Source organism: Gorilla gorilla, chromosome 6, assembly GCF_029281585.2.
Source record: "Gorilla gorilla gorilla isolate KB3781 chromosome 6, NHGRI_mGorGor1-v2.1_pri, whole genome shotgun sequence".
Classification (NCBI taxonomy): domain Eukaryota; kingdom Metazoa; phylum Chordata; class Mammalia; order Primates; family Hominidae; genus Gorilla; species Gorilla gorilla.
Genome location: NC_073230.2, coordinates 136685920 through 136697992, shown reverse-complemented (window position 1 = coordinate 136697992; position 12073 = coordinate 136685920). Strand labels below are relative to the sequence as shown.

The window sequence follows — 12073 nt, the reverse complement described above, 5'->3', positions numbered from 1 at the left end:
TACTGGGGACCTCCTCCCACCCAAGCATGGCTAAGTAGAGTGACCAGCAGTCCCCAGCTGCCCCGGGGATGGAATGGGCTGTAAGGACGCTTGCAGCGTCCTCCTGCCCGAGGTCCTGAAATCACCCTCTGCAGTCTCCCCTGTACCCCAAGACCAGTCTGAGGATGCTGGAGGAGGGTGGAAGAGGAAGAGAGTATGTATCAGGGTAAAGTGGAAAACTCACTTATGTGATATTTGGCCTTTGAGAGCAAGAGTTCCCAACCCTAGGATCAAGCTGAATGCACAACAACCACTTTCACCCCCAAAACCTCAAAACATTTACCAATGACATGTGTCTTCCATTCTCTGATTTCTGGGTCTAGTCTTATTGCCCTACACTCTGCTTACTTCCAGTCTAACTTTTGCAATGGTTTCACAGACTCTGAGGTGTGGAATGGACCCAAAGACCATCTGCCCAAGACCCTGATGACTGACAACAAAACTTCCATGCACTAGAGGCTGTGTTTCACTTCCAGCATTCCACTCCACAGGCACCACCTGCCCAGCTACTGATGCCTCTGACCTTGCCAATGACCCAGATAACCTGTGGTGTCTTTTGTGGAAACAGCAGTGCCATTACTAACTTAGAGTCTAAAAGCATCAAATCCCTAACAGAATGGAGCCTGCTAACATCTAAAGATGGAAGAAGGAAAATCCTGCTGCAAGCCTCCTTATAAACACCCACATGCATCTCTGACTATCCTGAGGCTCATTTCCACCACCACTACCATTGTCAGTGTTCTGAAGTCCAGGATCCTTCCATTTCCAGGCAAGAATTCACCTTGGTGTCACCTCAGTCAAGGAGTCAATTGGAGAATTGGTTAGGACACTCTCTGGGGACAGCTGGTGTTAGGTGACACACACTCTTCACACTCTTCTCCATTCACTCTCATTATCTCAGAGTGCTAGGAGCCAACTCAGTCAGTATTTAGGCAACAGTCTGTATACTCATTTATCTTTTATAGCAACACACACGACTCAGGAGTTGACCCCAAAGCCCATGTATGTGCATTCTGGCTGGGAAGCTGTGTTGGTGGTTCGGGAAGGCATCTTTTTGCTTCTGTGTATTCAAAGCCTTAAGAACACAACCTGAAGTTCCCCATCTTCCATGCTTAGCATGCCCTTCAGGAGTACTGGTGCTTGTGTGGGTACACTTTTGCCTGCCTGAGAATGGCTCTGTCCCTGCTTCCGGGTGGTAGGTGGACACAAAGTGGGCTCTGAGGATTCCCCATGGAAGGACACAGTGGGTCATTGGCTGTGGTTTGCCCTGCCTCAGGGCTGGTGTCAGTCAGCCCATGCACACCTCCCTCCTCCTCTCTCCTCTGCTCATGGCCTGTGACATCATTGGCTACTCCCAGAAGGCTGCCCTCTGCTCTTGAGCACGGGCTCTCTGTAGCTCTGGACCCCCTGGCAGGACTGAAGCAGGAGCAGAGTGGAGGCTGTTACCAAGACCAGACCATCACCACCCCTGGAGCCTGCAGGGGTCTCAGAAGCTGAGACCTCCCACTGAAGCTCCCACCTCATTTCCTCCACACAGGTAGCTCACCTGCAGTCTCATTGTCTGCCCTGCCTCTCATGCTGTCTCCATGCCTCTGTGTGGCCAAACCCAACTTCTCTCCCACTCTGCCTTTGCAGCTACCACCCTCCTGCCCCTTCCACCCCCTCTCCTGTTTTTCCATCTTGCAAGCACCAGTTATTTTTTCAGACATGTTAATATGAATGTTGGGAATGTGTGTTGTGGCTATTGGGAATGGGGTTTCTGTTTGTGAGTTGGGGCATAATGATTTAGGTTTGGAGATTATTTAGGTTTGGATACTGAACCTGCAACCCTACTGCTCTTTTGAATTCTGGTCACTTAGGAGAACTGGGTCCCATCAAGGATTTAGGGTTTGGCTGATATTTTGAGCTCCTTCACCCTGTCTTGGCACAGCCCTTTACAGTCCCTGCTTGATTCTCCTCTCTCCATTGTTTTTGTGGCAATTACACAAACGTGAAACAGGGGTGGGAGCAGAGAAAGAGAGCCCAGGATTAGGAGCCAGAAATTGTAGCTTCTGGTGAGGAACTGGCTTCTAAACCTTGAATTTTACTCTCTGGACAGCCCCTGACTTGTGGCAATGCCAATCTGTGCCTCAGTTTTCTCTTTGGAAAACCTCTGCCTTCTTTCCCGACTTTTTGGAAAGATGAGAATTTGAAGGGGTCTGTGCCTCTACCTACCTAGAAACAAGTGAGTAAAAGCCAATGTAGCTACTGAACTTAATAAGTAGACTCTGGATTCCAAACTCTTTGTAATTCTTTGTTTCACTGGTGCTAGTCTCCTTTCTCCAGTTGCTCTGTAATCTGTTGGAGAGCAAAGACTTTACCCTTTTCTGTTTACTGCCTTCATCCTGAACAACCAGCAATGTGCTCATGCTTAATATCTTATTCAGCATACAACTGCAGATGAATTAACTAAGCCCAGATGGCACGCTTATTATAAGAAAGTTCTGTGCATAAGCTGTTCCTTGGGGTGATCTCCAGCACTACCAGGGTTCCAGCCATGAAAGGAGGCATCTTCAACTCCCTTTAATTACTAATGAAAGTAGAAGAGGTATGGTGGCCTGTGGGACCTGTGTCCCTTGCTGCTCAGAGACTCTCTTGGGCTCATGATGGTTTCTATGTTGGTCAGCGGACAGTCTTCTCCTGCTTCTCATTCCCTTCAATATGCCTTTGATAAATGTTAGTTGAATGAATGAGTGTCTGATACCAGAAAGATCGTCTCTGAAATTGAAGCTTCACTGTGAGATCTAGAACTCTTCAGAGAATGAACAGAATGAACAATCTCAGCAGGTTAGAGATGCTAAGAGATGTGTCTCCTAGGAGAAGCCGGCTCTTCAGGCGTGTTCATCTCTATGCCCAGTGTGTAGGACCAGAGCCTCAATGCCTGGTGGGTTAGAGCTGAGTCCCAGTTTCCCAAGAGCTTCCTGGAGAGTATAAAAAAACAGGAGCAAGCCTTTCTGAAGTGCAGCATTTGGGTGGCAGTTTGGAGAGCCCAACCGAGGACTGCCTAATAGTGAAGGTGGACCCCTGAACTTGAGGACCCCAGAATCTCTGGCTCGGGTGTGTCTTCCAGGGCTGAGAAGGCTTAGGAGCAGCTGGAGACAACAGCTGTCCATTTGGAAAGGGGAAAGCTTGAACATTTGAAAGCATTATCCCTTTCTACCTCCCCAAACTTTTCTAATGAATGTGTAGGAAAGGAGAACCCTCTCAATCCTCCCAGCCCCTTATCAGGACTTCAAGAAAGATCCAGTCTACAGCCAACCTGCAGTGTTTTAGTTTTTATCACACAAAGGTTTAAATAAAAGGAATTAGAATTTTCTGATTTTAGCCAACCCACTGGCAAATTTTAGAAACCTGACCCTCTATCACAAAACACTACCTCCCAGGACCATTTCAAGCAAAAGACCTCACGCAAATAACCCCCTGTTATTGCAGAGCCAGCCCCCAAGCTGGAAAAGGAGCTCCTAGAAGGAACTTCCCTTCCCAGGCTTCCCAGCTGGAGTCTCATCCTTCTGAGGAGGGTCAGCCTGGAGCATGCATCAGGACGGTGAGGAGCCTGTGGGAAGTGGGAAGACAGGGAGGACAACAGAGACAGGGGAAGACCTCAGGGCTTTGCTTCCATCAACTGTTTCATCTGCTATTGGCCAACGTTCTGGGGAAGGTTTTTCCAGTCCCTCCCTTCCTGCCCTGTCCTGCTTCCCTTAGATCAGGAGAGTCGGCGGGTATGGGCAAGGAACAAAGACTCACCCGTGAGCCAGCTCTCAAAGAAAGCAGCTTGCGTTGACAGCCTGGGGGCAGCAAGGATGCAGTCTCCCAGGAGAGGATGCACTCGGTGGTGGGAAGCCAGGCTGGAGGGGCCTGAGTGACCCTCTCCACAGGCGGGCAGGGCAGTGGGAGAGGTGGTGTGTGGATACCTCTGTCTCACGCCCAGGGATCAGCAGCATGAACCAGCTTGGGGGGCTCTTTGTGAATGGCCGGCCCCTGCCTCTGGATACCCGGCAGCAGATTGTGCGGCTAGCAGTCAGTGGAATGCGGCCCTGTGACATCTCACGGAGCCTTAAGGTAATGGGCCAGCACCTTTACCCAGTGATGGGGACAGGAAGCAGGGAGAAAGGGCTCCTCTGAAGGCAAGAGCCTGGGGCTGTTGCAGGCTCTGAGGGCTTTTGGGACTTGGGTCACTTCCTGGGAGATCCTCTTGGAGGTTGAAAAGGGGAGCTTCAGGCCCTTAAAGGTGAGGCTGGACTCCCGACTCCATGGCCTGGTCCAGTAAGTCTTGGCTTTGTCTTATAGCCTCCTCCTGTCCCAGGGACACTCTCCTTCCTTCTGCCCATCATGCCTCACCTGTCCCTGCTTCTCACCTGACTCAGGTATCTAATGGCTGTGTGAGCAAGATCCTAGGGCGTTACTACCGCACAGGTGTCTTGGAGCCCAAGGGCATTGGGGGAAGCAAGCCACGGCTGGCTACCCCCCCTGTAGTGGCTCGAATTGCCCAGCTGAAGGGTGAGTGTCCAGCCCTCTTTGCCTGGGAAATCCAACGCCAGCTTTGTGCTGAAGGGCTTTGCACCCAGGACAAGACTCCCAGTGTAAGTACCCTTCCCTCCCCACACTGGGGCTGGAAAAGAGGCTTTCTGGGGGAGACAAAGAACCTTTCTTATTTGGCAATGTGGGCATCCCAAGCTGGTGACAGGGCTCCTGGGCTCTTCTGACCCATAAGTTTTTCTTTTGAAAAGTGGTGGTAATAAGAGGATTGGGAAGGAGAAAGCATAGAGAGAGAGAGGAGGCTGCCCTTGGGAACAATGTGTAGGTGGAGACAGAAGGGAAAAAGGATATTAAGGGCAACGTCCTCAGGGTATAGCCCTGAGTCTGAGCACCATCTCTCCACTCAACACCCTGACACTCCCAGGTCTCCTCCATTAACCGAGTCCTGCGGGCATTACAGGAGGACCAGGGACTACCGTGCACACGGCTCAGGTCACCAGGTGGGTCTTGGAGTTGTCCCCAGGGCTAATCACAGCCAAATCTCCAGCATTTTATAGTTCTCAAAGCCCTTTCTCGTTCTTTCTTGGATCACCCTCACAACAACCCAATAAGGAGGACCGGGCAGGGAGTCTCATTCTCTCCCAGCAGAAGAAAATTGAGGTCCAGAAAAGTGAAGTGACTTACCCAAGGTCACCACCTAGTTGATGGCAGGCCCTGGAACAGAACCCAGGTCCCCTAGCCCCTGGGTTCACAGGATCTACTGAAGAAGAGGCAGGACAGCATCTCGTACCCTCCCTCTGCCCCGTGCATAGCTTCTTAGAGCATCATTCATGTTCTTTGGGATAACACACCCCTGGACCAAGCCTACTGCTGGTCCCTCCAAACCCCTGCACATTAAGCATGCACCCCACCATGGTATTGAGCACCCTTTCCACCAAGTGACCCTGCAGTGACCTCTAATAACTATGAATGCCCCACCAGCTTGGCTCTGCTCTTCTACCCATGGTGTCTCCTGGCTGCAGCCCCAGAGACTCAGGGACCCCATCTGACCAGAGGAATCACCATCACAAACCACCATAAACTGTTGTCTTCCTTTTCAGCTGTTTTGGCTCCAGCTCTCCTCACTCCCCATAGTGGCTCTGAGACTCCCCGGGGTACCCACCCAGGGACCGGCCACCGGAATCGGACTATCTTCTCCCCAAGCCAAGCAGAGGCACTGGAGAAAGGTGCTGGGCTGGGACAGATGGAGGGTCAGAGAGTCCTCAGTGTGACACAGGGACAGTGGCCCTGAGGCCTGTGGGCAAAGGCTGAGAGGTGCAGGCTGTGAGTGGCCCTGCCTTGAGGAGGAAGGTAGTTTGGGGTTGTAGCAGGTGGGGAGTGTTGCCTAAGGGGAGACCCATGCCTTGCTCCTCTCCCGGTGCCCTTACTTTGTGAGCCTCGATCTCCGCAGAGTTCCAGCGTGGGCAGTATCCTGATTCAGTGGCCCGTGGAAAGCTGGCTACTGCCACCTCTCTGCCTGAGGACACGGTGAGGGTGAGTGAGCTCTGCAACACTGTGTACAAACCACAAGGAGGAAGAGTCTGGGCCGGTCAGGGCTTTGGGTTCCAATGAGGTGGAGAGGGGAGGTGAGAAATTGGAAGCAAATTTGTTTGGAGCAACAATCAGAGATGAGATCCTCCTTGTTCACCTTCTGCTGACTCCTCTCCTCTCTTCCCCAACCCAAACCTTTGAGTTGAGGAAAGGGCCAGAGAGCAAAAGCTAGAGCAGGGAGGGAGGATGTCAGGCCCAAGGAAGGGTCAACATTCTGAGTTCAGGCTAGGAACATGTGGTGAGATCAGCAGGTGACAGGCAGCATAAAGTACAGCCAGCTGCATTGTCCTTGTCCTCGCTCAGGTCTGGTTTTCCAACAGAAGAGCCAAATGGCGTCGGCAAGAGAAGCTCAAGTGGGAAATGCAGCTGCCAGGTGATTTCTCTGCACCATCATCCATGTGCTCGCTCAGTCATCTATCCATCCATCCATCCATCCATCCATCCATCCATCCATCCTCCATTCATCCATCCATTTATCCATCCACCCATGTATCCATCCATCCATTCATCCATTCATCTATCCATCCATCCATTCATCCATGCATCATCCACCCACCACACCCATCCATCCACCCAGCTACCCATTTATCCACCCATCTATCCATGCATCCATCCCTCCATCCCTCCATCCATCCATCCATCCATTTATCCATCCACCCATCTATCCATCCATCCAGCCAGCCAGTCACCCACCCATCTGCTCACCCACCTATCTACCTATCCATTTATCCATCCATCCATCCATCCATCCATCCATCCATCCATCCATCCATTCATTCATGCATCCATCCATGCATCTGCTCATGCATTCATCCATCCATCCACCCATGCATCCGCCCACGCATCCATCCAGCCACCCATGCACCCATGCATCCATCCATCCATCCATCTTTCCATTAATCTATGCATCCATCCACCCATCCATCCAATATTTACTCAGCATCTCCCAAGTGCCAGATCCTGTGCTAGGTGCTGGGCACACACAGTCCTGGCTCTTAAGGCTGCACTGTCCCCAGTACCATCACTGGAATTTAATCATTCTTCTCCAGTTTCCCAAGGACCTGTCTTGGGGAAGAGGACAGTTTTGGGTTAAAATATCCATCTCTTCACACCCCTGCCAGAAGTGGCTGACTTTCCTAGAACCTCTTTGTATCCAACCTTCCTGCCTCTCACCACACTCCTCCCGTCCCCAACCCCAATTCCTCCTTCTGAGTGGATTCACTCTCATTTTATAGGTGCTTCCCAGGGGCTGACTGTACCAAGGGTTGCCCCAGGAATCATCTCTGCACAGGTACTCGGGAGGAGAGGGGAGTCTGTGCCCTGGGAAGACTGAAGGGCTCATGGGCTCTTCCATTTCTGGCCTGAGCCAGGATCTCCGGCTCTCCAGGGCCCCACAGTGTTCATGTCAAGAAAGTACTATCCCGAAGTCTACTATGTGAACGGTGCCCTCTGGAGTTGTGCAGGATACTACTTGGGTGGCAGGCAGCTCTGGGGTCCCGGCGTTCTCTACAGGAGGCATCACTGGAAGCTAAGGTTCTTCTCTTGCTTTTTTTTTAGCAGTCCCGTGGCAGTGTGCCCACGGCAGCCCTGCCTGCCCTGGAACCACTGGGTCCCTCCTGCTATCAGCTGTGCTGGGCAACAGCACCAGAAAGGTGTCTGAGTGACACCCCACCTAAAGCCTGTCTCAAGCCCTGCTGGGGTAAGAATTCAGGCCAGGCCTCAGTCCTGCTGGATGTAGGGAGGGTCAACTGACTCAACCTCCAGGAGGGCATGGATCTCCATTGGGGTTCATCAAAGGAATCTCAATACAGCTTTCCTCATTCTTTGCATGGTCCACAAAATTACGGAGACTAGTAACCCCTGAGTCTATGGTATCACTGACAGCCATAGCAGGTAAAGGATGTGAGACTGGGATTCAAGTGTGTATATGCAGGGTGGGAAACTGATGTCTCAGCCTCTCTCCCATAGTGACTTTGAGAGGTGGGGTGGGAGCAATAACCCCAAGCTCTCTCTATTTGTCCCCACAGGCCACTTGCCCCCACAGCCGAATTCCCTGGACTCAGGACTGCTTTGCCTTCCTTGCCCTTCCTCCCACTGTCCCCTGGCCAGTCTTAGTGGCTCCCAGGCCCTGCTCTGGCCTGGCTGCCCACTACTGTATGGCTTGGAATGAGGCAGGAGTGGGAAGGAGATGGCATAGAAAAGATCTAATACCATCCTGCCCATTGTCCTTACCGTCCTGCCCATACAGACTGTGGCTCCTTCCTCCTTCCTGTGATTGCTCCCTCCTGTGTGGACGTTGCCTGGCCCTGCCTTGACGCCTCTCCGGCACATCACCTGATTGGAGGGGCTGATAAAGCAACACCCACCCACTTCTCACACTGGCCTTAAGAGGCCTCCACTCAGCAGTAATAAAAGCAGTTTTTATTAGCAGTAGTTCTGTTGTCCATCATGTTTTCCCTATGAGCACCCCTATGCCCACTCTAATATTCAACAATTATAGACAATTTGCCCTATCATTTATTTACATATATGTATCTACCATCTAATCTATGCATGCATGTATGTATGTAGGCAATACATGTATCTAAACAATGTATTTGTCAATGCATCAATTTATCTACTCTATGTATGTATCTATATGTGTATTATGTATGTATGCGTGCATGCGCGCGCACACACACACACTGATATTATATCATGGCATTTTATTCCTAAATCTTCCAGCATGCATCCCCAAAAAACAAGAAACTTGTCTTACATAATCACAATAATATATCCACATCTAAGAAAATTTACTGTAACTTCTTAATCTAAGAAAATTATGTATTTTTGTCATATGTATTTTGTCATATGTATTTTGTATTTGCATATGTATTTTGTATTTGCACATGTATTTTTGTCATAGCAGCAAACAGAGTGAAATGCCATTTTTCATATTCTGCTTTCCATTTATATGTGCTTTATTTATACATTCTCCAGGGGCATGTTTGCTTGGTTCTTTTGGCAGTAGGTTCCAAACCTTCTCAATTCTGTGCCTTCAAATAAAGGTCTAGGCCCTTCCTGAGAAGTCTCAGGATGTGGAGAAAGGGAGGAATATGGGGGAAAGGGGGTGAAGAATGGGATATTCAGCAAGGAGGATAGGCTTATCCTTCCAAAATTCTTTCCCTTTTGAAAGGCAGGGGATGGATAATGATGGTGCAATGCTTGTCGGCGGGTGGAGAGGTGGGGGCGTTGTTTACTCCTATCTGGGATAGGTACTGATCCAGAAGACGTCATTCAAGAGGCCTCTTCATTATCAAATACTGTGCTGTGCTGAACTGTGCTGTTAAATAAGTAGCCACCAACCACATGTGACTATTTAAATGTAATTCACATTAAAAAAAAAAAAAAGAAGAATGCAGTTCTTCACTCACATTAGCCACATTTCAAATGCTCAGTAGTTACATGTGGCTTGTAAGGACTATCGAGCATTTCAGTCATTGCAGAAAGTTCTACGGGACTGCACAGCTCTAGAATGAAATTTCAAGGGTAATAGAGCACATCTTGCCCCTGCCTTGCCTTCTCTACTTTCAAGCTGGAGGTCCTGCTAGGCAGAACAGAAAGAGATGAGGTTTTATGGGGTGACAATCTGCACAGTGCAGTCTGAGAACAAGCATTCATTCACTTCAGCGACAGGACTGACATCGGTCACAGAAGGAGCTGTCTCAGCTGAGGCCTCATGGTTGTGGTGGTAGTGGCAACCCATCTTGAGCTGCTGCTGTGAAGATGCTGGCTGCAGATGGGGAGGCACGGCTGGGGTTGTGTGCTCTGAAAGGACAGCGGGAACCCAGAACAGGCAGGAGCCATGCCCCCAACAAAGTTTGCAGGGTGGGAGCGCGGTGCTCCTGGACACAGCTGCAGCTGCCTGGCTGTGGCTCCAGACCCAGGCATCCCTGCACTCTTAGGGGCACAGGAAGCCCCTGCCCCACAGGCTTAGAAGTGCCTGCTCCCACTCCCTGGCTTCTCCTTGCCCCCAGAGTCCACTAGGGTGTGGAATAAAGTTGTGGCTGCACCTGGGCACTGTCATGACCTGGCTGGGTGTGTGTATGCTCTGGGCGGCACTGACACACCAGCCCCCCTACCACCTTGGCCCCCTCCAGACTTTGGGTGCCAGCAAGTGCAGGAGAAAGGCCAGAGGGAGGGGACTGAGGGCATCTTAGTGTGGGCCTGCAGGCACCCCTCAGCACAAACAGCCTAGGTGCCATGGATAGCATGTTGATAGTGGGAGGCAGACAGGTTCCTGGGCAGAAAGGGGCAATTCTGCAGAGAAACCCCACCTTTAAGCCAAGAATGGCCTGAAGCCTGGGGGCCAGGCTGCCAGTTCTGGGTGAAGTAGGAGGCCCAGAGTGAGGACTTCATTGTTGACCCCTTGGCCAGTCAGATGGTGCTTTTTCCAGACCTACCCATGGCCACTTATGGACCAGTTAGCACACACTCCTCCCTTCTGAGCCCATAAAAACCCCAGGACTCAGCCAGAGTCACACAGACATTGGGACTACCAGCTGAGGGAAGGAGCTACCCACCTCAGGTGTCCTCGACTAGTTGAAATGACCTGCCGGCAGAAAGGACCTACCTACTTCCGGTCTTCTGAGAGCTGTTCTGTTGCTCAATGAAGATCCTCTCTGCCTTGCTCACCCTGCAGTTGTCCACATACCTCATTCTTCCTGGACATGGGACAAAAACTCCAGATCCACCAAATGGTGGAACTGAAAGAGCTGTAACACCAACAGAACTGAAACACTCACACACACACACTCACCATGTTGTGGGTGATGAGAAAGAGAGAAGAGCTGTGGCCGTTCAGGGACCCCAGACCTAGGGGTTCCCCGAGCCAGGGTTGTGATACCCTCTTTGGGGCCCTGTGGTTCCTGGCATCTCCAAATTTCCAGGCACCACTTCATTCCCCAGCACCTGCAGTGGAAGCTTCTTGCGGTCCTGCTGAAGCCTTGCACAGAGCCGGCATCTGTACCAGCACCTGGAGCTGCCTGCCCCCCACAGCCGGCATGCCTGGCTGTGCACAGTGGCTAGACCCCCCGCTTGTTCACACACCCCTCACTGCTCCACTCCTGGCTCACTCTTGGCAGGTGATCCAGGACAGTAGCACGAGCTGAGTGCAGCCTGCTAGGCTGAGTGTGTGGAATGAGCCCAGCAGCCTGAGCAAAACTCAGGCAAAGGCACCACTAGCCACAGAAGTTTCCGGCTGGAAAAGCAACCCCTCAAGGATCCCATGACAGTTGGCCATGTGGGGAACAGGGCATAAGATTGTGTGTGTGTGTGTGTACACGTGTGCATGCATGTGCGTACACACATGCATGCCCATGCATCTGAGTGTGTGCAGTATTCCCCGCTTTGTCCATGGTTTTACTTTTTGGGTTTCAGTTACTTGTGATTAACTGCAACCTGAAGATATTAAATGGAAAATTCCAGAAATAAGCAACTCATTGATTTTAAATTGCGTGCTGAGTAGCCTGAGAAATCTTGCATCTCCATATTGTCTATGCTACCTGCTCACTAGTCAGTAGTAGTCTTGATTATCAGATCACTGTCTTGGCATTGCAGTGCTTGTGTTCAAGTAACCCTTATTTTACTTAATAATGGCCCCAAAGTGCAAGAGTAGCTATAGTGGCATTTGTGATAATCATTCTATTTTACTATTAGTATTGCTTACTTCTCACTGTGCCTAATTTATAAATTAAACTTTACCCTAGGTGTGTATGCATAGGAAAAAAAGAGTATATGTATGATATTGTACTATCTGTGGTTTCAGGTATCTGCTGGAAGTCTTAAATGCATCCCCTGCAGGTAGCTGGGGGGATTAGAATACTGAGGGAGAGATTCGGCATTAAATGACCTCCAAGGTCCTATCTCTCTGAAGAGCATATCCCACTGC

General features: G+C 50.6%; 1 protein-coding gene across 2 annotated transcripts; it reads left to right on the top strand.

The window, feature by feature from the left end:
* Positions 1 to 1395: 1395 nt before the first annotated feature.
* On the top strand, positions 1396 to 9084 carry PAX4 (paired box 4). 2 transcript variants are annotated; one of them, XM_004046156.4, is made up of 12 exons: positions 1396 to 1576; positions 2138 to 2263; positions 3511 to 3622; positions 4007 to 4137; positions 4443 to 4658; positions 4979 to 5054; positions 5655 to 5780; positions 6005 to 6087; positions 6448 to 6517; positions 7380 to 7435; positions 7702 to 7843; positions 8172 to 9084. In XM_004046156.4, exons 3-12 carry the CDS (start codon positions 3610 to 3612, stop codon positions 8312 to 8314), a joined length of 1056 nt encoding a protein of 351 aa, XP_004046204.2. In that variant the 5' UTR covers positions 1396 to 1576; positions 2138 to 2263; positions 3511 to 3609; the 3' UTR covers positions 8315 to 9084. The 2 variants fall into 2 exon arrangements, with proteins under 2 accessions (XP_004046204.2, XP_018886890.1); XM_019031345.3 differs by lacking the exons at positions 1396 to 1576; positions 2138 to 2263 and having other exon boundaries at positions 8393 to 9084.
* Positions 9085 to 12073: the final 2989 nt, after the last annotated feature.